Genomic DNA, 26,787 nt, shown 5'->3' with positions numbered 1-26,787 from the left:
TTCTCCTAAGTTGGCCTTCCATTGGAAGTAGTCATTGATCAAGGGACAAGTTTGGGCACTGCTGAAAGTGTGACCACTCCAGTAGTTTATATTCCTCAGGCTGATGGTCTGGTGGAGGGGTTCAATAAGGTCCTTAAGAATATGTTAAACAAGCCTGTGGGCACAGAGGCCAAACACTGGTACCAACTGCTCCCCCATTTGTTGTTTGCAATACAAGAAGTACCACAAGCCTCCATGGGCTTCTTTCCTTTTGAGATTCTTTAAGGGAGACAGCCTCAAGGAATGTTAGGCTTAGTTAGGGAGTCTTGGGAAGCTCAACCTACCAATGTCCTCCGATATGTCAGTCAAATGAGGGAAAGATAAGAACTTGTGTGCCTCTTTGCCTGAAATAACCTCTCTCAGCCCCAACAGATCCAGATGCAGCAATATAATAAAGGGGCTAGAGCAAAGGAATTCCAACTGGAATACCAAGTGCTCCTACTCTTTGCCAGCTTGGAAAACAGGCTCTTGGCCAAAAGGCAGGACCCATATGAAGTACCATCAAGTGGGACCAGCAGATTATGAAATTTACAGCTCAGACCAGCAAAAACAAGGCAGATTTATTATGTAAACCTGTTAAAATCCTAGAAGGTACAGGAAAGCCTTGTCATCCACCTGGAGGAGGAAGAAGAGGATCTGGTGCCTCAGCTTCCTAAGCCAGCCAAAATTGGGATAGAGGAGGCATCACTTGGAAAGGGACTCTCTAATGGGCAGAGAAGGCAAATAAACAACCCCCTGAGATCTTAAAAAGAAGTGTTCTCCCTATTACTGGGACAAACCTCCATGGTGCCTCACTACATCCACATATGGTTGGGGCCAAGCCCATTCAGAAGTCATATCAAATCCCAGAAGGTGAAAAACCCATTCATTCAGAAAAACCCATTCATTCAGAAAGTACAGGAATTGTTAAGATTGGGAGTCATCAAGGACTCCTGGAACTCCTGGTGTACTTTGGTAGTTCTAGTACTAAAGCTGGATGGGACCATCCAATTTTGTGTAGATTTCCATCTGATAAATGCCATTTCTGAATTTGATGCCTAGCCGATGCCCTGAGACAATGATCTGCTAAATTGTCTCAGTCAAGCTTGCTTTATAACAACATTAGATCTAACAAAAGGGCTATTGGCAAATTCCCCTTGCTCTTGATTCCCAAGAAAAACAACAAACAACTTTTTCTAATCCAGTGGGCCTATTCCAATTTACCATGCCCTTTAGGTTGCATGAGGCCCCATCCACCTGTCATAAGCTGATGGATCAGGTTTTATGGCTCCACCATCACTATGCCACGGCTTGCCTAGATGAGAGGGTGGTATACATTTGGGACTGGCCCACTCCGCTTCAGAACCTAGCAGTTGTCCTTCAAGCCCTACAGGAAGCCCATTTAACAGCAAACCCAAAGAACTGCAAAGTGGGAAAGGAAAAAAATATTTTTTCCTATCCAGTAGGGGAACAATAAGGTATGATGCCTAGTTGACAAAGTTGAGGCCCTAGCAAATTCCCCCAAACAAAGAACAAAAAAGCAGGTCTGGGCCTTCCTAGACCTAACAGAGTACTATAGAAGATTTGTGCTCGACTTTGCCCTGTTAACTGCACCTCTTACCAAGCTGGTTTAAAAAAAATAATCAGCCCCTGGACAAGTCACATGGTCCCCTCAGCGTGATCAAGCATTTTGGAAAATTAGGCAGATTCTCTGCAACAAGCCAGTGTACCTTAGCCCTGATTTCACTCGAGAATGAATCCTACAAACAGACACCTTGCATTACACCGCAGGTGCAGTGCTACCCCAAAACTTCCATGCACAACAGCACACTATCCTTTACATAAGTAGAAAACTCTTAGCTCAGGAAACCCAGTACTCTGTCCTTTGAGAAGGAATGCCTGGCCACTAGGCTTTAAAGGCACTGAGATACTATCTGTTTGGAACACCCTTTGTCTTGGTCACTGACCATGTGGCACTAAGATGGCTCCAAATCATGAAGGACTCAAATGCCCATGTGACAAGTTGGTACTTAGACTTTCAACCCTTTCAATTTATAATAGAGCATTGGCCTAGGAAGGACCACTGGAATACAGGTTTGCTTTCAAGAACTAAAGAACACAGCAGGCCCTGTGGTAAGTGCCATGACAGGCCCACTCAAGACAGGTGGGTATGTGAAGGTATCAGGGATAGTATTGCTCTGGGGTCGGAGGCCTGCAGCTGGCTGATTAGCCCCACTCACTGCATCTGAGAAAGGTCTGGAACTTAAGTTGGCTGACCCTTATAAAAGAAGGCATCAGGAAATAGAGGCAGGGATTGCAATACCCTCCAGAAAGCTGAGAGGCCAGGGACAGTGCTTCCAATGAGCTGCTATTGGAGCTACTGAAGAGATGATTTGCTCCAAACGGGCAGATGGGATACTATGTGGAGTTATTTATGGCTGAGGCTCTGAGATAAGACAAGGAAACTTTGGTCACTGGAGTTACCAGTGTGAAGGAAGGGACTCCTCAGCCTGCACAGACATTTGAGGGAAGAGTCTGCAAGGTTTTGCTTTTGTTTGTTAATTAAGCTTAGATCAAACGACTAACCCTGCTGGAAACAGCTTCCATGAATTCCTTGAGAGTTTAGTTAGAATTAACCCAGGAAGTGAGTGACTCAGCAAGAGTCAAGTCTGGTCTGATAGGAGGAGGGCACTGTAAAATAGGCCTTAATCCTTTTACACAGTAGGCCCAGTTGAGGTGATTAAGTGTTACTTTGTTGTGACCTGATCCTGTAACTTTATGCTGTTAAATATACTACATACAGTCACTTAAATGCAGGTAAATTTTGCAGATTATATACATTTCTTCCTCTCCTAAGATCAGATCCAAAGCCCCCTGAAGTCAATGAGCAGATGGCTGTTTGCATCAGGTCCCTAATTGGTAGGATTATTTTTAACCTTTTACACTTCATTTCACTGCAACTTTAACATCATTCTTTCAATTCAAAAGAAGACTAAGCAAACTATAAACAGATAATTTTTTGGCTGTTCTGCAATAATTTAATGTGCAATCACTGACCTGCTGCTTTGCAGCCTATCAATCAACAATGTCTGAATTTAAATAATAGAAAATAAAATTATGAAGTATTTTACCACCTACAGCTTGAAAACTCCAGAGGACAGGAATGCTCATCCATAGGAAAGTTATGAAGCTGAAGATAACATTCAGCATTAATTGTCAACCTAATTAGAAGAAAAAGTTTTATGAGTGAGGTTATGTTCAAGCACCTAGACTCTTTGGGCTACATATTAGAGTACATGCAAGTCATTTTGGCCAATGAATGTGTATTAGGGATAGGCAACTGGCCGTGTACAAAAAGTATTCAGTATCATTTCTAAAGAATGGTATCCATCACCAAATACTACTTGAAGACCCGGTGTCTGTCTGGTCATGCTAGTTTGCATGACCAGTTATGCTACCACAAGGTATATCAAGTATGCCGTTCTATTTTTGTATCCTTTCAGCTCTTCACTAGCACAAGCTGATTAAAATGGGAGGAGCAGTTCTCCCCTCACTAACCAAAGAGGAGGGGGATTTGTAGAAAAGTGCCACTTACCCAAGACTGGGAGAGCTCTCCACCAGCATTAGCAGAGGCGCCGGAGCTGTGCTCCCTCCACTGCACCCCCTGGAAGTCTTAAACCACATGTCCTTTATGTGAAAGCCATTGACAGATGGCTATATGTTAGACCACCTAATAACCTACTCTAATGGCTTATCTTAAAGTGAAATTTGGAATCATTATGACTGATGACTAGACGTGCAATAGTGGAATTGAGTACATAGGGCCCCATCCTGCAGATCTTACTCATTTAGGTACTTTCAATGAAGCTAGTGGTACTAATATGAGTAGCAGGATCAGGCTCTTAAAGAGAAGATGCCCATGGGTAACATTTTCAAGAAGATAAATGCCCTAAATCACTCCAGAAAATAGGACTTAGGCTGCTGAGTCATTTAGGGGCTTTTGAAATTATACCTTACATCTACACAGAAAACTTTCAAAGGCACAAGTTAGGTCCCCAGCTCCCATCAACTTCCAATTGGAATTAGACACCTAACTGCTATTTGTGCAATTAAATCTCCCCTTCTTTTTGTTAGGGGTCAGCTAAACTGATTTCTGAGAATAATACCATGCTTAAATATCCCTGTGTGGTTGGAGGGGGGCCAGGGGAGAAGCTGACAAGCAAAATAGCACTATGAAGTAAGTTGCTATTTTATATACACACTTCTCTGGGGCCTTTCTGGAAATCTGACCTGACCAGTTGAGACAGACGGATAGACTTTAGAATGCAAGAAGGAAAGGACTTCTACCATGCTGTAGAAAACATACTATATTTCAATTTGAAAGTTGTGTGTCCACTGGGTCATGCGTTTGTTTATTTTTATAAGTAGCCAAATACAGTTCATGCATTTATTCCCCATGTTTTCTTTTCTGTGATTTGCTGGTTTTGGATAATTAATCAATAAAATCATCTTTTACTTAAGACAAAACAAATTAGGTTTCGGATCACAGATGGGTGTCTTGAAGAGATCAGCTGAACAACCTCAGGAAAATCAGCCTGCCTATGAAGTTGAGGGTGAAGAAGTGCCAATCCTGCTCTACAAAGAGCCCAAAAGGGAAGTGGCGAAGGCCATGAGGGGTAATTGTAGCCAAATGGCCTGATGTGCTGTCAGATCCTGTTGTGGCTCCTTCATTTGCTATCATATGAACTTTGTTTTTCTCCATTTACTTCCACTTTAGGCCAAATTCGGGCCATCTTTTTCCCTGATACAAATGTGTGCATTGGACAGCACTGGGTTTTGCTGAAGGTCGATTACACTTCCTGTCTCATACACTAGCTTTACAATGAGAGTGACATCACTCTCGTCCACTGCTCTTGGAGAGCTTACATGAATGCTCTTCCCTAGGCCTTCTAAAAGAATGTTAACCAGAAACAGCAGCAACAAACCTGGAACTGCAATTGGACAGGCAGCAAGCTGGCTGGAAGACAGTAGAAGATATGGGTATGAGCAGGTTTGGTGGTGGTGCTCCAAAAAGTTAACAAACATTTTAAACATTAGCAGATGAGAATAAAACTCTATACAGGAAATTCTACCAAAGAGGATATACTTCTTAAAGAGGGCTATATCAGAAGGATCTATCAGAAAACTGCACTCTTCAAAATAAGATATTTAAAAAAATAAAGTTCACAGTGTCCCTTTAAACCATGTTAGATTATTTTTCCTTCTAAAGGATTATTACTGGCAAACAACTGTTTCCCATGATGGGCACTCCTACCCCACATATATATAAGTATTTATGACTAATATTTTAACTGAGTGCTTTCTTTTATTCAAACATAATTTTGTGCAAAATAGCTACAGAGGACAGTTAAGAGTTCAATTCAGTCCAGTAAGTCTGCTGTCCAGTGTACAGCTGGAGTGGTGACATTTCAAGAGTTAAGCACAAATTATGGTATTGGCTTATCGCATTACATTAATCATATTTATCTTTACTGTCTTCTTGTATCTAAATAAAAACAAATCTACCCCCTGCCCTGATTTAATTTCTTGTTGAGCAGTACATTACAACAGCATATATTTTATGTTCCTCTTGACTAAGTCACAACTAATTCCTCTCCACATTTGTTTCTGAGCCTCTGAACTTTGGAAGCAAAAGGGACCTGGAAGTTACTTTTTACTATAATTCTTTCCAAGTCCCATTCACAATATTTTGTTTATTAATGATAATGCATTTATTTCTGTCATTTGCAATTGTTTTTAAAGTTGTAAAATTAATAGGTTTAATTGTAATGGATTGCAGAATATAACAATGAGTGAAAATATTAATGAAGAACTCCGTTACATCCAGTTAATGAGCCCTTACCTCAGAGTATATAATACTCGTCCATCACTCCAGATTCGAAGCAAACGATTTGGAGTTGTGATCCAATGAGCATCAGATTTTCTTGAGTTCCGGAAGAAAGTGTCTGGAATCCAAATTTTTCCAACCATATTGCTATTAAGCATAAGCACTTTCATTGAGCTGTTAAACTTTAGGCGACTATCATACCAAGTCTGGGCAAAAATTATATCTATCGTGTATTCCTAGAAAAAGAGAAACAACCATATAGTTTTTTATAATTCAATACACACACACACAAAGCCTATATGCCAAAATATTTTTTTAAAGTTAAACTTAAGGTCAGCGCCTTCATTCTGCTATGGACTCCTTTGCAGCGCTTGAGGAGTGCACGGCACTTCTAGCCTCTGATTTAAAAGGAGTAACTGAGGAATGGGGAACATGACTAAATCAGTTGCCAGAACAGCCAATTGGGACCATAAGTACCTAGATGTGAGATAGAGCAGCCCCAAGGCTCACAATGCAGACAGAACTACTCTTTCACCAAGCATAACTTGGTTAGACATGCGTCTGATGAAGTGGGTATTCACTTATGAAAACTTATGCTCCAATACATCTGTTAGTCTATAAGGTGCCACAACACTCTCTGTTGCTTTTTACAGATCCAGACTAACATGGCTACCCCCCTGATACCTGGTTAGACCAGAGTTTCTAGGCCTGGTTGTTTTTAGCTTTTGGGTTTCTTTTAATTATCTTGAACATTTTGTGAAAAGTTTTCCCATGGGTAAAATGTGGTCATTTTTCAACATTTTCATGTATGTCTCATGACAAAAATTATGGAATTTGTCTACCAGTCAAGTTAAACACAGTTCAAAAAATTCATGAACACGCAGCAAGGGAAACCTCACCATTTGCCATGTAAATTTTGATCATGAACACTCTCTGAATAAGGACCAGAAGTCCACAGTAGGAAGGAAACCTTGTTAAAGAAAACCACATATCTGTTTCAGGCTGTAGGTAACATCTTATCTTGATGGAAAGTAATTTCCTTAGTAGATATTTTATGTCTAGAACAGAAGAATGGTAATAAAAAAACCAGGATTCTCATTAGACAATTCACTCTGCATCTTCATATGACAATAGTAACTGTACAGTGTGGGAGGGGAGAAATTTTACAGCTCTGTTAGACTTGTTTTTTTGTTTATATTAGGGTTGGAAGGGACCTCAGGAGATCATCTAGTCCAACCTCCTGCTCAAAGCAGGACCAACCCCCAGACAGATTTTTTCCCAGATCCCTAAGTGGCCCCCTCAAGAATTGAGCTCCCAACTGTGGGTTTAGCAGGCCAATGCTCAAACCACTGAGCTATCCCTCCCCCAGAAATCCTTCAGGGCTGCTCTGCACTTAAGGCAAAAGAGCAACTTGACACCATTTCCCCTGAGGAGAGTTTGGTTACTGTGACAGGGCCATATTAGGCCCTTGAGCCCCATGGGGAAGGGACCATCCATGCATGGAAGTGTCTGCAACAGTGTTTCTTTCCCCACAGAGACCTTGCACAGCTTTCAGTGCATCAAAAGTCTGCTCTGGGGAACAAGAAGACTTGGAAGACCAGGGTAGACATGTATCTTTCCACACAGCTCTCTATCCTTGTCCCAGGGACAGCTGTAGCCACAGGGAGTGTGACCGGGGGGGCTGACCCTGTGTAGGGGCACAGGGTCTTCATGCAGCTGGCTTTGGTCTCTTGTAGAGGTGCTAGTTTTGACAGGGGAGGGGTGGGGGGAAATCACCACAGCTTTGACTTGGAGGGGCAATCTGCCCTATTATATAATATAAATTGTCTTGCATAGAATTCAATGCCATGAAAAAGGAAGGCATTATCAATTACAGTGGACTTCACTTATGTGTAGTGCTCAATTATTTGACCTGGGCCACTCAAATACAGCCTCGAAATCTTGGTCTGTCCAGAAAACAAGATACAGTGTCGGTCATATAAAAGTAAAACTGACTGCAGAGGGATTAATGTCTTTGTTTTCTAAGAAATTAATATACCCAAAATATGTTCAGTTCAATGTGTTTTCAGCAGCATAAAAATCATCCAGAATTTAGGAAGGAATGAAGGAAGAAGGAAACTATACTTGCTAAATAAAAACCTTGGGCCAGATCTTCAGTGGGTGTAAACTAGCCATAGTTTCACTGAAGTCAATAGAGCCATTGCCAATTGACACCAGCTGGAGATCTGGCCTCTCCTAGATCTAATAACAAAGCATAAGATCAATAAGAGATGCTGCTGATTCACTGCCTCAGGAAAATCACTGTCTTAGTTTTAATTTCTCCCTCTGCAAAATGGGGATACTAATACTTGTGTCCCAGAAGGTTGTTAAGATTAAATTTTGTGTTTGTGAAACACTCAGAGACAAAAGCAATGAGCGTCATAGAAAAGACCACAAGGAAATGAATGATTCAGTGTTCAGTGCAGGTTTTGGATGGGGTACAGTAAATACGGCAGGGACCACTAATTGAATGATGATGATAAAAATATGGAGCAGCTGTCTCATTCCCTGAGCACTGTCCATCCTGTGCATTGAATGAAGCAGGAGGACATGTGGAAAAATAGTATTTGATCATGTAATTAAAGATTGTATCAGAATGCATGTACACAAGGGAATAGAATTAATGTTCCATGGGTAATCTTAATTCTGGCACTTCCTAATTTTCAAATGTTGCTTTTGCAACCTAGGGTGGAGGAAAAAGACACATGATTGAATCATGATGTTTGGCACATATTGCTAACCCTACTCTTCAACTGCTGGATGTTTGCTTTGTTTAGCTGACTATATAAAAAAAAAGGTCACATTTCATTGATGGGAGAACTAGGGTTTGAAGGTCTTTTTGATTAAGTATGTTGTGGCAGATATGGCAATTTTCTAAAAAAAAACAAAAAACAACTTACTGAGTTAAACGTAAGGTCTTTGGAGTCCATTGTACTATAAGCAACGGTTATATATTACTGTGGACTGGGATTGTATGTAACCTCTCTGGGGTGAAGATGGTATGCAAACAGTTGGAAGTGATATGAACTTCAAAAGACTGTGTTGAACAATGGCCCATACAAGAATGGATTTCTGAGCTAAGGCTGTTGTAACCACAGAAAAACTCCTTTGTGGAGTTTTCAGGAATGACTCTGACATGAGCTCTTGTTGGAGTTTGGGCTTGATCTCTGGTAAATTCATTTGCATGTGTGTAGGTTCTTTTATTGTTTTTAATAGGTTTTCTGTGCAGTGCTTTCACCTTAAGAATAAATGTGCTTGCTTATAAAAGACTTTGGGGTAACTTATAACTGCTGGCAATTATGCTGTTCATAGCCTTTGAAGAGAAAGCAAAGTGCAGATGCTGGCTTGCTGTAGACATCACAACACAGTCAGGGAACTGTGCATCCTGGAAAAAAACCTTGTTGAGGAGGGAGTGAAATGTTGGTCACTGCCCAAGAGAGGTGACTGCTGAGGAGCCAGGAGCCTAGAGTCAGTGCTCGTGAGGGACCATGGAGGGGAATACAAGTGCAGTTGCCCTGAACTTTGACATATGTTTTCAGAAGTGCCTTGAGAGGGCAGAGATGACAAGGCAGGCAAACCAAGGAGAGGATTCCAGGGCTAATGGGATGAATGGAAGAAAACACAGAAAAGAGCGGTAGGAAAAGAGCCCAGGGGAAAACAAAATATCAGCTGAATAATTATAACATAACACACTTGGAACAAGTTATGTCTATAACAGTTAGGGTGACCAGATGTCCCGAGTTTATAGGGACAGTCCCGATTTTGGGTCTTTTTCTTATATAGGCTCCTATTACCCCCACTCCCGTCCCAATTTTTCACATTTGCGATCTGGTCACCCTAATAACAGTTTAAAGATGTTAAGTAACTGATACAGGGAAAGAATGCCCTTTTATGTCATGAATGGGAAGAAGGGAATATAAGAACTGACACACTCCCCCACCCTGTGAAGAGTTCTATGGGTCTACGTGTGTGGAGAATGCTCTGCCCCTACTCTCTTCCCCCTCCCTTGCCCCATATGCCAACCTGCACAGCTGAGCTAGCATGAGGGTGGCATAGCAGTAAAAGTTACTGACCCTGTGAATCAAAGACTGGAGATCAAGGAAGGAATTATTACCCTCCATGTCACTGTTCTTTTCCTGGGGTGGAATAGCTATTTGGCCCCTTACATAGGGTGAAACAAGTATCAATCATATACACAATCTGGTCAGAAATTGCAAAGACTTTAAACACAATTACAATTTGAAGTGTCTGTGTTTTCTGAAAAATCGCTCTGCCAATAAGTCATTGTGGAACTTTGCTTATTGTCCTTGAGTGATTTCCTGTTCAAAAATTATCAGTGTATAAGGAAAAGGGTGGGAGGGAGGAGACTCGGGGCCTGTAACTGCTAATCATGAAGACTGACCTAGGATTATCTGGATCTAAAAGTCTGATTTATTTCCTGACAGCTACTAACACCAGCAGTTGTGGTTCCAGAGGTCAAATTAGGCCACCGGTTATGTCTGTGCAACCCCTTTGTCTTTAAATTTTGCCTTCAAAACAGAGCCTGACTCTCCATTTGCCTGTGCTTTGTGTAGTCAGCTACAGCAGTTCAAAGTGGATGCAAAATGCTGCCAAGTCAGAATGGCAGGCAGCCTTTGGCACTCACTCTGCACTGGTGTAAATGATCATACAAAACAATGGAGAACTTCCCCACCCCCCTCAAGTGACTTCAATGGGCTGCACAAGTTTAATTGAAACTGAGTAAGTAATTCTTTTGAAGACACATAAGAAAACAACAGACTCCAGCTCCTTCTTCTAGAGCTGCCTCTGCAGCATTATCAGGAGTGAAAAGTAGTCACTAGGTGAGTGAATCAGCAGATGATGTTTTCAATATACAAAAGGAGCAGACCAGGAGAGTAAGAAGGTGCCATTTTAAATATTCACTTTTCACAGCAGAGCTGCAAAAAAGAAATATGTCAAAGTACCATTACAGTCAAACCCTCCAAAGCAGGAAAATTTCAAGCAACCACACAACATTTACCACCCCAACAAATTAAGGTTAAAAAGGAAGAAAAACTACTAGACGATTTTGAAGAAAAACGGGGTTTCCAGCAAGGGAACAGCCGAACCAAGCCAGCTGCTTATATTATCTTACATTTTAGCTCTGAATACCAGTTCTAGACATAGTCATAAATTGCACAGGTACTTAACTATTCCCCCTTTTTAAAAAATGGCACAACTTTGCTAACACCTTGAATGCAGCATTTACCCCTTTCAAATACAACCTAATGCATAAAATATAATACAACAAAATTAATAATCAGTTGCTGAATAGTTCACTGCTGTGCAACATTGGACCCAATTCCATGGATCCGTGAGAGAGAGATGGCAGAGAGGAGGCCCTCCACATGCAACTCACTCCCTTTCTCTGCCACCTCCAAAGCATTCTAATCTTTCCTCATCTGCACCGAGAGACCGCTATTCTTGAGAATCCATAACATGTTCTCTGGCTGCATTTCTTTTCTATGGAGCTTTCAAGAGGTTTTTTGGTGCAACAACCAGTACTGAAGACTGTGGTGAGGAGAGGTAGGAAGAGGAAGACCAGAGAAAGATCCTGCTTCTGGTGTTGGCCTGATATCTGCACTGATCTTAGTGGATTCATGAATTTTGGAAGATGAAACCGCTGCCTATTTCATTCCCTATTTCCTGAAGGAACTGTCATTTCTCTACAAGAGGGAGAAGTCTGGCTCCTAAAATTTGCTGAATAAGTGTGGCAGTTCCTATGGTCTGAATCAGACCCAACATCCATCTAGTCCAGTATCCTGTCTGCAGTGCTCGCCACAACCAGATGATTGAAGGTCTTAGCGTGTGTAGAAACTAATAGTTTACTTCTGTACTACCCAGCTGAACAGAATTTTAGATTTATAATATACTTCTTTACTGCAAAATCTCTCTCCAGATGATTATTTCATCTCTCTTATTTTGGTACAGAAAGTTACATTTAACAATTCTATCACTTCTTCCATTAGTCTTTCATCACACCTTTTGCCTTTCAGTGCCACAACGTTAAAATAAAAAATGATATACTGCTTTTTCTTTGAAATGAAATGATTGATAAAATAGCCATGCAAACTAAAACTGATTTAATCTATGGCCACAGCAAAATGTGTGCTCATTCACATTTAGCCTCAAATTATACCTAGGGTTCAATGACCATGACACATGTTAGCTTATATTTGCCATTTGATTAGACACTAAACTCTTTAGAACTCTGCTCTCCCATGACTTGAATAAAGAGTTAGCCTGCCTAATTATTTAAAGCTTACCTCAATTTTTCTCCATCTCTTTTCACCTGTGGCACAAATATTATTCTGCAGCACTGTATCATAATTCAAAGTGGAGAAAATAATGAATAGTGATGGATTACCATCAAGCAACCAGATTGTGAATGGTTGAGCAATTACTCAGCTGAGTAGTCCCAATGAAAAAAAAAATCAATCAATAATAAAAAGTAACTGCACTAAGAAAATCAGGAACAGTCACTACATGGTATTTAAATTAGACAACTCCTGAGATCTGTCACAATTTCAAATAGCAAATGAAAAAAAAATATGCATAGTCAGCATTCAAGTACAGCTAGATACTTGACTTTTTGTTGAAAGGGCCTGAGAAAAGGAAACAGACCCTGCTCTGTGATGTTCTACGTGGATGTAACTAATTCTGCAAAAAAAGTTATTGCACAGGTTGTAAACCAGCTATTGCAACAACAACATCAATTCTGAGGCCTAACTACAATCACTGTGATGGAAACTATGTGCCATTCCAGCATGCTGAGGAGTACAGTGACTCCAAAGAGTAAGTAAAATCCAACAAAAAAGGAAACTGTTTCTTAATTTTTTTTTCTAGTAGTCTCATAACTGATTTTCTATTCCACAATACAAGGGTGTATTAAAGAGTAATGTGTAGCAAAGTGGGTCTGTCATGCTAGCGACAACATACTAATTGGAGCGTATTTTATATGGAAAATAGGAAATTAAGAGTAAAAATATCCTGATTATTTATGGGACAAACACAAATACAACCATATTTCCCTAAGCCAAAACTCCAAGAAATAGCATAAGACTTGCTTCAGCCAAAGATGAAGCAAAGATGAGATGAAGACTCAGCAAAGGTCTGGAGTGCAGCTTGCTTCAAACGAACTGCAGAGATGAAGAAGAAAACCCATTTGATTCATCTCAGCTCAGTTCTCTCTAGAGGTCATTGCCCTCTTTGGTTGATTCTGGCTGAAAACTTAAACTGAAAGAAAGAGTTTTCAAGAAAAAGAGAGAATTTTTTTTTTATTCTTCTTCAGGAAAGTTAAAGAAAATATTCTGGCATTCTGTCCTTATCAATAAGAAGAGATATTACTAAATTCCACAGACACAGTTTGGTGTGGGGATAAAAGGGTTAAGCGATCAGGGCAGTCAAATACAAAATAGTGAAAATATGAGCTAAGAGGAAGGAATGCATGGAATAAAGCTATCAGCATTAGCTGCTTTATCAGCATCTCACCAGCATGGTGTCCGTGAGCACTTATTTTCTCTCTCTCTCTCTCTCTCTCTCTCTCTCTCTCTCTCTCTCTCACACACACACACACCTCTCTACCTGCATGTAAGCAAGGGCTTTCAAGCAAGATCTCCAGTATTAAAATATTTAGCAGTCTTTCATTTATAGCTACTCTAACAAAAGTTCTAAAATGTGGCTGCTCTCTTTGGTGAGTTATTTTAAAGCCTCCCTTTTTAAAACCTATGGGAACTGCTTCAGGCTTAGCAATGGATTCATCAACAGCAGATCCCCATGCCTGGGACCAAAGCTGAAATTAAATTACTTGTTTCAGCAAACACTTTTGGTTATTTCCTTAGGGCCCCTAGGCCAGATCTGGGAAGCCCAATGAGTCACAATACATTTTGACCTACAAATCTGATATTTTTTTATATTGTGTTGATGGGGAGGAGAAGCAGCCGGGGCTTGTAGGAACTTTATTGAACAGAACACCGTTTCATCAGTGGTTGGAAACTTTAAACCAATCAGATAATTCCCATTAACAGATCTTACTATAGGCTGTCATGTGAGCATATGCCAGGCCAATGGAAATAATACTGCAATGACATGTTCACAAGAAGTGTACAGAAAAAGTCCATTTGACTCCCTAAATTGTAATAATACAGCAGATAAATTCATATTCTTTGTTATTACATCTGGTGTACACACTGATCTGGGCCATTATGAATGTGAAAAAACAGACAAGTGGTTGTATAAATAAATAAATAAGAGTTATTTTGACTCGTCTGTATAAATTAGACACTAAAATAAAAATCATGACTGTTAAATATTTTTCTACCTGAAATATTTATTAGAGCACTTCCTGCAATTATGGCACTTGAGAGTTTGGGTTTTATTTATTTGTTTTAAACACACAGGAGTTCCCTTGCTGAAAGTGATGCATTGCTTTTCATTTAAACATAAGTATGCCCACTGTTGCCATTCCTATAAAAACCTCAAAGCAATGAAAGAGAAGACTAATCAGGCAAACAGCATCATAAGGTGAAAATACACAAAGAGCCATGGGGTGAATGTCAATAAGGACTAGGGTTCAACTTCCCTTTTTGTGGTTGACATCAGTGACCTGTAAACCTGAGTAATTGCACCTCTGACTTCTTGAGTTACACCCATTATCATAGAACTAGAGAGACTCAAGCAGCCCAATCATCCATAATTGAGCTGAAGGTACAAAGATGTGGGTGCAAATTTTAAGGAAACAAATTGCACAAGATTCAATTATGCTGTAAAATCTCAAAAATGCTTCAACATTCATTTTGAGGTAACCTCTATTAAAATGAGATTTGATCTATAATGTACAGATATTTATTGATACTTCAAAAAAAAGAAACCTAATTAAATTATTTTATGCTAAGCCAACAAAAAAAAAACTGTTTGAAGTAAATGTCATTGATGCACTTTCCACAGCACCTAAAACAAAACATGGTAATAAGAATGTATAAGACTCAACCAAAAGTAATAAGCAAAGAAAAAGAAATAAAAAAACAAGTACTTACTGTAAGCATCTGTGGAGCACAAATGCAACCACAATGAGAAATCATCACTTCTTGATTAGAGTAGTATGTATCATGATGGCATAAACACAGTCTTTCTTCTAAGGATCTCAAAGTGTATTTTAAATGTTAATTAGGCAAGATGTACTGTAAAAGTAACTATTGCATGATAATGTGAAAACCTAACAGACAGAAATTAAGTTTGATAGGATGATTCTCACAGCTCGAACACAACATCAAAAGGCAATATTTGCACAGGAAGGCTAGGAAGTAGTAATAATGTATAGGGATATATTTTGAAAAATATCTACTGTCTAATTGACAATGCAGGGGATAGCTCAGAAAGTGTTAAAAATGGTACAAGAAATGAAAGATAGTGAGTCTGTCCTACAGATCACCAAGAAAGGGGCTGATCTGAAATCACACAAAAAATTACCACAGTGCAGCCAAGTAGCCTGGGGGTTGGGGAGAATTGGATAGAAGAAGGGGAGGAGAGTGAAGACTATGAAGAGGGACATATGGTCTTGTATAGAATTAGCAGAATTTGATACTTATGTTTAATAGCAGATATTAAAACATGGTTTAAAAAGGCAGCAGATTTCCAGGTGGAATTCCATTTCCCAAAACTGTATCTTTCCATTAATAATTTCAAATACTTTTTAAAAAGATATAGGTAATAGTGTAGATATACATTGATAATTGAAATATATATCAAATATTGGAAAGCCAGGAAACATTAATACACCAAAACAAAAACCCTCTATGTCTTTGGTGATGGTTTGGCCATTCACATTTTTGTTTTGTCTAAGATCGGATGAGCCAAATTTTCGGCTTGTATACATACAGCATACTCCACTGAAGTCAATGGAGTTATATTAGTTTATATCAGTGGAGGATCTAGCACCATATATTTGTTAATTATCCATTGATCGTTTTAGATATGGAAAAACTAAGCCAACTGTGGTTTAAACAGCAGAGTTATATTATAGACAGTCAAAACTGAGCTGGTTGGATATATATGACTTAAAATTTCACTACAGCATAAAGTTGCCTAGGTATACAGTGTTAAAAATGACAAAAGCCATACATCAAAGGATTCATAGATGGCATGCACAAATCAAGGTATTCTTTCCACTGAAGGGCATTTTAAAAAAAACTTTGTGGAACCATAAATAGATCAACTCCTGTAGATAGTAAGTCTGTTAAGAGACAATTGCCCAGATGCTCAGTGGTGGCTGAGAAGAGCACAATGTTATTTGGGAGAGGGATGCAAAGGTGACATTGCCATTCTGGGCCAGTTCTAGTTCAATCCATGAAAGCTGCTTTAGCCTGTGCCAACTGTCCAAAGGTTCCCTTAGAGACACTTCCTTTCCTTTTCTCTCACAGCCACACCCCTTGCACCAGCCATGGGAAGAGGGACTGGCATAGGATCTGCTATTCCATACCACATAACTGGAAGATCCTCATATACTGCAGTAATCTTCCTATACGTGGATATGAAAGTTTTGCGTTACTTTACAATAGCTGTGATGTGAGGCAAAGCAACTGCAATGCAAGATCTGGAGCAATAAATTGAATCTACTGTGAAATACCCAAATGCCTGTACAGAAAATGTGAAGTAAACTGATATTTGTTCAGTACTGTGTATGTTTATAGGGCCATGTGAAATTATAAAATAACAGTGATTAATAATTTAATACTAATAGGCATATGGATTCTAAAGTTAAGTACATTTCAAAGCAAAGTACAATTCAACTGCCAAGCTTACTAAAATAGTATTTAGACATCTGCTTACTCATTGTTTACATATATATAGATATATAATTTCAGCAAACATCAAATATACATGTGGATAACAAATCAGCTATCACACATAATGCTGACAGGAACAAAAATATTAAAAATCCACCTTTTCTTATTAAGAAAAGTAAATTGAAAAAACTGTATTCTGTTAGCTCAATTCAAAGAGGGGCTAGAGCTTTAAAAGCTGAGGGGGTTTCCAGAGCTGAGCAAAGGTTGGCACTGCTGAACTGACCTGAGAGTAGAGCATCATGGGAGACATACTGTCATAGGAGAAAAACTACAGAGAGAATTGTATACAATATGCAACTAGAAGCCACACAAGTTGTTTGGATTCAGTGATCTAGAAGTTTAGAATCCTCACCCCAAATTCTGACTAATTTACATATATGGGTACAGGTTATATGCACATCTGTACCTGTGAATCTTAGTAAGCCTCATTCACCACCATCCTTTTCTCTCCCTCACCATGCCAAGCCAAGAGATTCTACTGACTGTGGCATGTTCCTCTTAGACATTGTCAGGGACTCTAACCCCGACAGCGAAGTTCGTTGTCTGACCAGTGAGAGACAGGACCGATCAAAAGCTCTTTATTGACAAGTGCACGCATCAATAGAGAGCAGCTCGTGTCCAGAGAGAACCAGCCCCCCTTTACAGCTTAGTGTTAGCCTATATAGACAGTTTTATTACGTCATACATCATTCACTTGAGCAACCCACCCCCCTTTGTCTAACAACTTGAAACTAGACACTTTTAATATACACGCATGCCTAGACTTTATGTCTACAACTACAGATTATTTAATAACATCTTAACAAGCACCAAAAGTTAGGAATACAGGGGAGTTTTAAACAAACCTATAACTTAACCAGGGAGTTAGAATCTGAACTGTGGGATACTAGAGTTTCTTATCAGTTCTTCTAACACTGTTCTTAACATAACACAGCTGGTACTATGCCAGGAATGCAATCCCTGGTTTTTCTCACTCTTTCCAGGGCTTTGTGAGACAATGCTGCTTCTCAGTATTTTTCCACTCTGGGTTTACCCAGAAACCTCTGTTAGCCTGACTTCAGTCAGGTTGGCATAACTGGTTTTGTGCTACATCTTTATTTAGGCCTAACAACATCATTGCACTCCAACCACCAAGCAAAGCTGCCAAGCAAAGCTTCAGGAATTGGTTCACTCTCAATGTCTGTTCAGTTCACAAACCCATCATGAGCCAAAACCTGGTGGGTTCACATAGCTCTGGAAATAGATGACGAGTTGCTGTGCTCGGACAGTTATTTATTATATATTTCTTGTGTGTCTTACCTGGAACTATAATTTATTTTTTAAGAATAGGTTTAGGGCACTACACCATATAGATATATTTATTTAGAATAGATTTGTCCACTTTTCCTACATGTGTTTCAGCTCCTCCTGGAGATGATTCCACCAGTGTGTGTCAATAAGACTAGTTACATGTGTAAACTGAAGTACTTTCCTAAAGCATATGCAGGATCAGGCCCTTACTCCCTACAACTAATAGAAATAGCTACAGTACCTCTCTCCAAGTATCACTCTTTATTTATACTGGTCACTTTACATTCATTAAATAGAACACTTAATTCAATAACATCCAGTTTCAATTACAATTAAGTGATGCAATATTAGGTGTTACATTTTTCAGCATAGGAATAATGAATGTCTATGGTAATGTACTTTCTGACCACCAAGACTGTTCCTATTCTGATGTGTTTAATGTACATTGTATGATACTTTAACTGAATTTTAACAGAACAAGTTTCTGTTCTTTAAAAGGTGTAAAAAGGGAAAGTAACTGAAATCCTGTGTCACATTCCCAATGCACCAAACTACAAAGCATCCTATACTAGGACAAATAAAGGGCAATGCTTAGTAATATATATCAGGTCATTTATACCTTACCAGCCACAGGGAAATGAGCCTCACCAACATTTTCAAATGAAGTATTGCTTCTGAGTGGAATAAAAATGGCATTTAAAAATTGATATTTAAAAGTAACCATCAGCAAGTACTACAGATCAAAGTAATGAATGGTGCAATAAGATGAGAAAAACCAAGCCTTACAACTGCCCATGCCATTCCCTATGCCTAGTGAAGCAATGTTTGATGTACCATGTGAATCTTTGACGTATCCAGTGCTTTTGCTACCTTATTAAAAATAATGGTGCTTTGCTTCAAAGTATGGCTGTTAGCTTGCTGTAACAGGAGCCTTCAATGGATAACTAGCAAGAGTCACACAGAAGTTACACAAGCTAAAAAAAAGAGAGAGTCAAGTTCAGGAATAATAAGGAAATGAAACTGTAAGACTGAAGTATAATTACAGGAATGTATTCTAGTCAGAAGTTCTACAACCAAAAATCCATGAATTATACTTTAAAAGTTGAATAAATAGTGCCATCTTGATTGACATTCAAGAAAAAATAACCACTACACTAAAACAGAAGCAGATCCAAAACTGTTACCTAAATATTAAAGATGTGGGAGTCAGCCAAGATAGAGAGATTTTTCTTTTTTATACAGTTTTAATCAAAAACATGTAAGCAAACGTTTTTTCCACAATCATTATGTGCACTTTCCATTAGTGAGTAACTATACAATCTCATTAAAGTGTCCCCTGTCTTTATTACCCCATTCTCTCTCCATTATTTGTTTCCCCTCCATAGTATCCTGTGTGAAACTAGATTGTGAATAATTCAGGGGCAGGGATCATATGTGATTTATCTGTGTTGTGAAGCGCCTAGAAAGCCTTTTGGCTCTGTAAAATAACTGCATTTCCTAACTATGGAACTTTTCCTGTATTCCTTCCCCCAAAACTCCCATTACTGCAGTGTGAATATGCATTGATTTTAATGTGAGTTTTGTATTAACAAAAATTACAGGATGTCAAGGATGGTATAAAAGAAGTATGGGGAGCTTGTCATGCCTCTCTTCAATCACCATAACATGCCTCTTGCATGGCCTCTCCAAAACTGAGAAGCAAGGGATTGCCACAGTTCCACTACATGCAGGAAAGGACAGGGAAAGTCTTTGCTTGGGAACTTGTATCACCTGCACACTTTGGAGCAGTGCTACACAAAAGCTCACTCCATGGAGAGAGACAGAGCAGAGATAGCCAGCAAAGTCCATAGACTATGCAGATCCACTAGATTCATAGCCGATTCCACTACTTCAAACTGGTACTAGTAGACATAATGTGGCTCTGTACCTGGCTTCTCTGGGTGGAGAAGGAAAGGATTCCATCATTTGAAACCCCTATGTGGATCTACAAATAGATGGGCTTGCATGGGGATAAGAACAGGAAGCTCATTGTGTGATCTGGGCTTAAGTTCTATGCTGATAGGACCTGTACCTCAGCAGAACTTACTGCTGTAACCAGGGCATGGGTCATTCAAAATGCTCTTAGCCATATCTTGTGTTTCTACTGTATGATGCCAAAGACTAGACAGATTTGTCCATGTACAGTACAGGTAAAGTATTTACTCAAGCACCTGGTGTCTGTAGATACTCACAGACCATATGGTGTCTGAAAACACCGTTTAGGCACACGAGAATGATTATCATGTCCACACCATTTAAAATTTGTGTAGAACTTTAGTAAATTAAATCCTGGCAGCCAACACCTACAAAATAGTGCGATCAAAGACAAATTCTACCAAATATCTCACATACACTTACAGACTCTTTTTTCATGCAAGTATAAATGTGTTCATCAGGTAGAAGAAGTGGGGGACAAAGACTAAAATCAGAAAGGTAATTGATTTGCTCTTCATAATATACATCCTTCTATCAAACTAGCTCAGAAACAGCAGCTCATACGATATACTACTTCAGTGTTATATTCTGTTACAAAAAAGCTGTTTCTGACTATATTTTGTCATACGACCAGACTAAATAATAGGACACCACAACTTTCCAAAATAAGTTATTTATAAATATTGTCATGAATTATGCCTTCCAATTTTAGTGGTTTTACAATAATGTCTTTAAAATATTATAAACTCCCCTCCCCTGCCATCCCCCTTTTGCTTTGCAGAGTAGACTAATTGCTTATACAGTGGAAACAATGAAACTGATGATATACAAACTGTTGTCAAAATGTACAAACTAGAAATGATACAGAAGTTATTTTGCTTTAATCTCTTTAGGGTAGTAGTATAATATGTTACATGTAACAATAAGTATATATAAGTGTATATATGGAAGAGGTGCAATTTCTTCATTTGTGTGTTCTTTACATCTGTGTACCACTAAGTTACAGAAGGTTTTGAAAAATTGTCCAATTTTATTGAATTCACATATTTTACACCACTAGAGCACAACCAGCAGTCTACATGCAGCTCAACTTGGTGCTTCTTGTGGTCAATGATCAGCCCATTTTCATTGCACTAAATACCAAAAACACTTTAAAAGGCTTTAGAAGATAAGGTACTACCATCCTTTTCAGAAGCTATAACAACATCTTATCAATTCAAATATGGATTGTACACTTCAAAGCTACAAAGTATTTTTTAAAGCATCCTCCAAACACCAATCTAACTGCAGTATATTAGCACCCAAAACATGGAGACTTACTGGCTGAAAAAACTGTAGAATTTTGGTTGTTTAACTTGAAATCAGTAGTTGAACGAAAAATCTGCTTCCCTGATAACTCCTTCCTAACAGAAGTGAAATCTGCCACTCGCTGCATAGCAGAGGCTGACAAAAAAGCCAACAGATGCCCTGAGAGTACAAAGTGGAGACTTGTCTTCAACTCAGCACATTAGAGTCTTCCTTCACACTGAAATCAACGTAGTCCAGGAGAAGAGATATCCTCTTTACCTAATCATGGCCTGGAGTATGGAATGATGATGAATGAGATGTTTGTGTAAGGAGAGGGAGAATGGAGAAACCAGGAGAGGGAACTAAGCATTTTATTGGTTTTAGGACAGAAGGAAAGAGAAAAAGAGTCATGAAAGAAGAACAGTGGCAGATTAAGAGAGAAAAGGTAGTAACAACTAAAAAAAATCAAGATTATTATATTTTATTTATGCCAGATAAAACATTATGGGAGACATTACAGCAACTCAGATAAAGTTGTGTAAATATACTTGCAATGTAATGTCCATGGGTGAGTCAATAGAGATGGGGATCAAACCTGTGAACTTTGGACCTGAAACAATGAGCCTCTGTTGTCTGCACTGAAAAGTAAGGTTATAGCTGGCTCATCAACCTCAGCCACCAATAGAGGGAGACAAAGGACCACAGAGCAGATGTGGGTTACATATTTGTGAAACAGTGTTGCCCTTACACCTCTGCATTTTCCCAGTTTTATACTTTCTATTATAACAACATATTTTCCTTTTTTTTAATACAATTGCACATTTTTAGATGTATATTTCTCTATTTCATTGAGGATGTAAATGTTTGATTGAATTATATATTCATGTAAACTTATGCAAGAAACCCAAAAGGCAAAGGCTTATGGATGATCAATAAACCAGACTTCATGAGAGAAAATAAAGTCAGTAATAAACTTCCACACTGTACTTATTTGCTCATATTTGAAGATCTTAAAGTAATATTTTTGGCACCCAATGTTCCACTTATGACTAAGTGATATGCAAAGTGAAATATCTTATTGAAGATTCTTACCTGTAAAATATCATCAGTTTGGAAAAATGAAAGGTTTTGAAATGAAATGACTTATTTGGCATAAGTATCTGAACCTAGTAAAATCACCTTCCCTAATAAGCATGCAACACTTGATAGCAAAGAGAATTCCATGAATATTTGCAAGAACTAACTGAATATGAAACACTGGTGTTTACAACAGGATATGTAATTTGATGCCTTATGGATGTCTTTCTAAACTTCTGGCTACAGTGCTTCCATATCTGTGATATTTAGTTCTCCCTTGATTTTAAAAACGTATGGGAAACAAAAGGGCTTTGATTTTTTTATTTTTATTTTTTTTGGTGGGGTGGATTTGTCTGTCTCCAGTGTCAGTAGTTTTTCCTTTCATAATAAGCTTTTTTTTTTAAATGAAATGCATGATATCTGACCCGAAGCCATACACCATTAGTATATTTCATAAACAAAAGAGGATGGAGATTTTAATTTATTTCATATAAATAAGTGAGCTTATAGTTGACATGGACCAAATTGCAACATTCTCCCCACCTACCTTTACACTGGTCAGCGGTTATTCACATGGACAGTTGCATTGACTTCAGTGGGAGTACTCTAGCTAGTAACTGCTCAACAATATGAGTAAGAAGATCATAATCTGGGCCCAAAGTAGAAAAAATACAACGTTAACACAGGCGATTTCTTCAGGGCCAGACTGTGATACCCTTGCTCCACTCACACACACCTTACTCCACTAAGTAGCCCCACTGACTGCAATGGGACTGCTCATGGTGTGAAATACTATTGAACTAGTAGCAAGCATCTATCATAATCTGGCCCAATAAGAGCACTGACAGATGAACAAATACAGAAGGCGGGGGGTTATAAAGTCATGCAGTTTGAGGCTAGAAGGTACCACCAGGCCATCTATTCTGACCTCCTGTATATTACAGGCCACCAACACCACATCCAGCATCTTCACACTAAACCCAACAACTGAAATTAGATTGCTGTCCACTGATGCTAGTGTTTGACAGAAGAGGCTGCTATTATTTGCTACACCCTTGGACAGGTGGCTGCTTAGCTACATATGCTGTTGCCACAATGAACTGTTTCAGGGACTGCCAAGGGAAACTAGGTGTGGGGAGTGGAGGTGAAAGGAGGCCGCAATAGGCAGACAGATGGGGTTGCAGAAGCTTGCTACAGGGAGGTTGGAGATCAGATAGCTTTCCACTTCCCCACTGCTCCTCTGCTCTCCCCTCTCAGGGGCTTTTCACTTATTCCTTCCCATATAGCCCTGACAGTACCTGCAGTTCATGCCAGAGGCCTTTGGGCTTGTAAGGCTATTAGGGTAAAATATATATCCTTGGCCATAGGTCATACCATCTACTTTAGGTTTTTCTAAGGCACCTATTACCTTGGTATGTAAGCAACGCAGACATTTCCTGCTTTTTGATAGCTTGTGTTCAGATAGACCACGATAAATCATTATGTGCAAAAACACTGGACCTCTTTATAATCATTTAAGGTAAACATTTATAAAAAGCTCAGAAACTTCTAACACTGCAATGTGCACGTTCTTTACCTTTTTAAGTACTCACATGCTGTATGAATGCAAGAGTTTGTCTGATGCAGGACATGTGTGTATGAGGGTAGAGGGTACAATGAGATGACCTCATCCATGCATAGGGGCCAGACCCATGAACTTGAGGACAGAGATTGTGAGTGCAAGGATTGCTAAAAGCTCATCTTATCAGGAGCAACAGCCAATAGAGAGGACTCTTTTGCAGGGGATGGCATCCACTGACTCCTTTTTAAGCTGCCAATGTTTTTCATGAGAAACTACACACATTGTAAAAGTAAAATAATGCAAATAGTTGAAGAAACTGCTTACAACCAATATCAATCAAGAATGCTGTTACTTCAGTCTTTTACAAAATAGTTCCTTTTAAATAGTTCTCCAGCTGGTGTACATCAGCATACCCCCTTGAAATCAATTGAGACACACCAACATATACCAATGGGAGAAGGCCTGGTGAGACTACATAAGAGTTAGAACAGCCAAAAAATGCAGTTTCATATTTCTCCCGCTCTCCATCCCTATGAAAATTACTCCATAAAACTACTGTTAATTCACAAATGCCAACTCAACTCTTATTTTTCTTCATGAATTAAGATTTGAACTGGTGAATACTAAAATATTGGACTAGATCCTTAGCTAGTGTAAACCAGCAAAGCTCCATTGACTTTAGTGAACTACCCTGATTTATCTCAGCTGAAAAGCTGATGCATTATGTTTGGTAGATCATGGGGGTTTATTTTTCATTAATTACCATTTTTTGGTGATGGATTTTAATAAGAAAACTATTCTCAAAGTACTTTAAAAATTAAAATTCAAGGAAGTACAGAGAATCTTCAGCTTCTGTCATAATGGTATCATAATTCAATTTTAAAACATAATATAAATGTTCTTTAACACTACAGGGGTACACTATACTTGGATGAAAGTTAGAGGAGTTAAAGGCATTAATCTGAATAAAGACAGTGGAATTCTTATTTATCCAAATATATTTTTCACTCAATCAGGACTTACCATATTGATTGGATCAACTGGGCCAATGCTGTTAACATAGACATCTGTTTCAATTACTGTAGTTCTCACTAAACAAAAGAGTAGCCATAATAATTACATATGTAATCAACTCTATATAATGTATGCTGTTAATGTAACTTATATTTATTAAAATAAAAATAAAAGTGATCCTCATCAAATAAAGAAGGAGTAGTCATTGCATAAGATTGGCTTTTGATCACAGTGCACAGAATCACATGAAACATAACTCCCTTTTTTCATTGTCATTAAATGACAATCATAAACATGAATCTTTGTTTCATACTGGAAAATTTACCTTTGTCTGATATGTTTTGTAACTATATGAAGCAGTGATGGAAAAAGGTCAGGTGGAGGAAGAAAATAAAAAGATTCATCCACCAAAATAAAATTTGAATCATAAACAGAAAGAAGAAAATGTTTGGAAAAATCATATGTACAACAATTCATCAGGTCTAGGAGTAAACATATCTACATACTGCACAGAGAAAAATCTCAGTGTAATTTGTCAATTTTTATTGAAGATGTGTAGGAATAATAAAATGGCTTTTAGCCAGTTTTCTTCAACCTATGTAATTATATTCCAATGAAAATATACCTGAAGATGCATTAATAATTCTTATCAACTAGATCAATATGTCACTTCATAGACAAAATTTTGAACACTTAAAATATTTAACATTTAAATGACTTTCATTTCATAATACAAGGAAGACAGTCTAAAGTGTTCAGCAAAAACTAGCTTCTTTAAAGAGATCATCTTCTAAAAGAGGAAGGATAGAATTGCATTCAATTTGTTTGGATAGTCTCTTAAAATACCTATCTGCCTTATAAAGGTCTTCTGTTGTATAGGTGTCACAGGATGGATGCAGTGCCTTCCCCAGCTGGTTAATAGGATGGGAATTTGAGAGTGAGAGAGGCCAGGACTCAGCAATAGAACTATTGGTTTTTAAAAACATTGTTACTATGAATTTTTGCTTTTTCTACTTCATATTGCAGAGTGTGTGAAGATACACATGAAGGGAAGAGGACATGTCATGCAGCACCTCACAACAGGGCAGGAAGAATTAAGGTCCTGTGGCATAATTGTCCCTAGCCAAGAGGACTGGGCAGAATAAAAATGTGGTGGGTATGGGCTGGAAGATTTTAAAAATGAAGCCCCTTTTTCCCTCTGCTGATTTATGGGCAGAAAGGGAAAAGAGCCACAAGGAAAGTATTTAATATAGAACTAATTTTTTCCACTTTCTCATTGACCCAAGTGAAGTTCTATTTTCTCAGGTCCAAAGAACATTTGAGGTCATATGACATGGCTGTACAGAGGTGATGAAGGGCTGTGGAGATACTGTGGGCACACTTGTGGTCTCTAGAATGGGCCTCTCCTAGTTTGAGAGAGATCCATGAGATAAGGGTCCTTGTGTGAGGTGCCACAAGGTTCCATCTGTCTACCTCCTCCTGTTCAACGCATTCAGGGTGCTGTTAAATGGGCCAGGAGACATGAGGTGAAATCCTGGCTCCCCTGAAATCATTGGCAAAGCTCCCATTTCAGCTGATCCAGCAGAATAGATTACCTAATCGCAGAATGAGATCAGAGTTTAGATGATATCAGGATGGAGGATGCCCAATTCAGACAAGACAGAAGTAAAGTTGCAAGATGGGGAAAACATCTATAAGAATTAGTGAACACTGTAATGGCTTCTGACTAGGGGATTGTGGCCCCCTTTCATACTGCA

At 38.8% G+C, this 26,787-nt stretch overlaps 1 protein-coding gene across 6 annotated transcripts in view; it reads right to left on the bottom strand.

Annotated features, from left to right (window-relative positions):
- The window catches only part of GABRG1 (gamma-aminobutyric acid type A receptor subunit gamma1), a 112,421-nt gene that overhangs the window by 59,901 nt on the left and 25,733 nt on the right, over positions 1–26,787 (bottom strand). For all 6 annotated transcript variants that reach the window (XM_045019934.1, XM_045019935.1, XM_045019932.1 and 3 more), the window contains exons 3-5: positions 25,040–25,107; positions 5,921–6,141; positions 3,157–3,239 (exon numbers count right to left, since the gene is read on the bottom strand). In XM_045019934.1, coding sequence (XP_044875869.1) covers positions 3,157–3,239; positions 5,921–6,141; positions 25,040–25,107 — 372 coding nt within the window. The remainder of the gene's footprint in view (positions 1–3,156; positions 3,240–5,920; positions 6,142–25,039; positions 25,108–26,787) is intronic.

Source organism: Mauremys mutica, chromosome 5 (genome assembly GCF_020497125.1).
Source record: "Mauremys mutica isolate MM-2020 ecotype Southern chromosome 5, ASM2049712v1, whole genome shotgun sequence".
Classification (NCBI taxonomy): Eukaryota; Metazoa; Chordata; order Testudines; family Geoemydidae; genus Mauremys; species Mauremys mutica.
The sequence above is the reverse complement of the archived record's forward strand: the minus strand, read 5'-3'. Positions and strand labels throughout refer to the sequence as shown.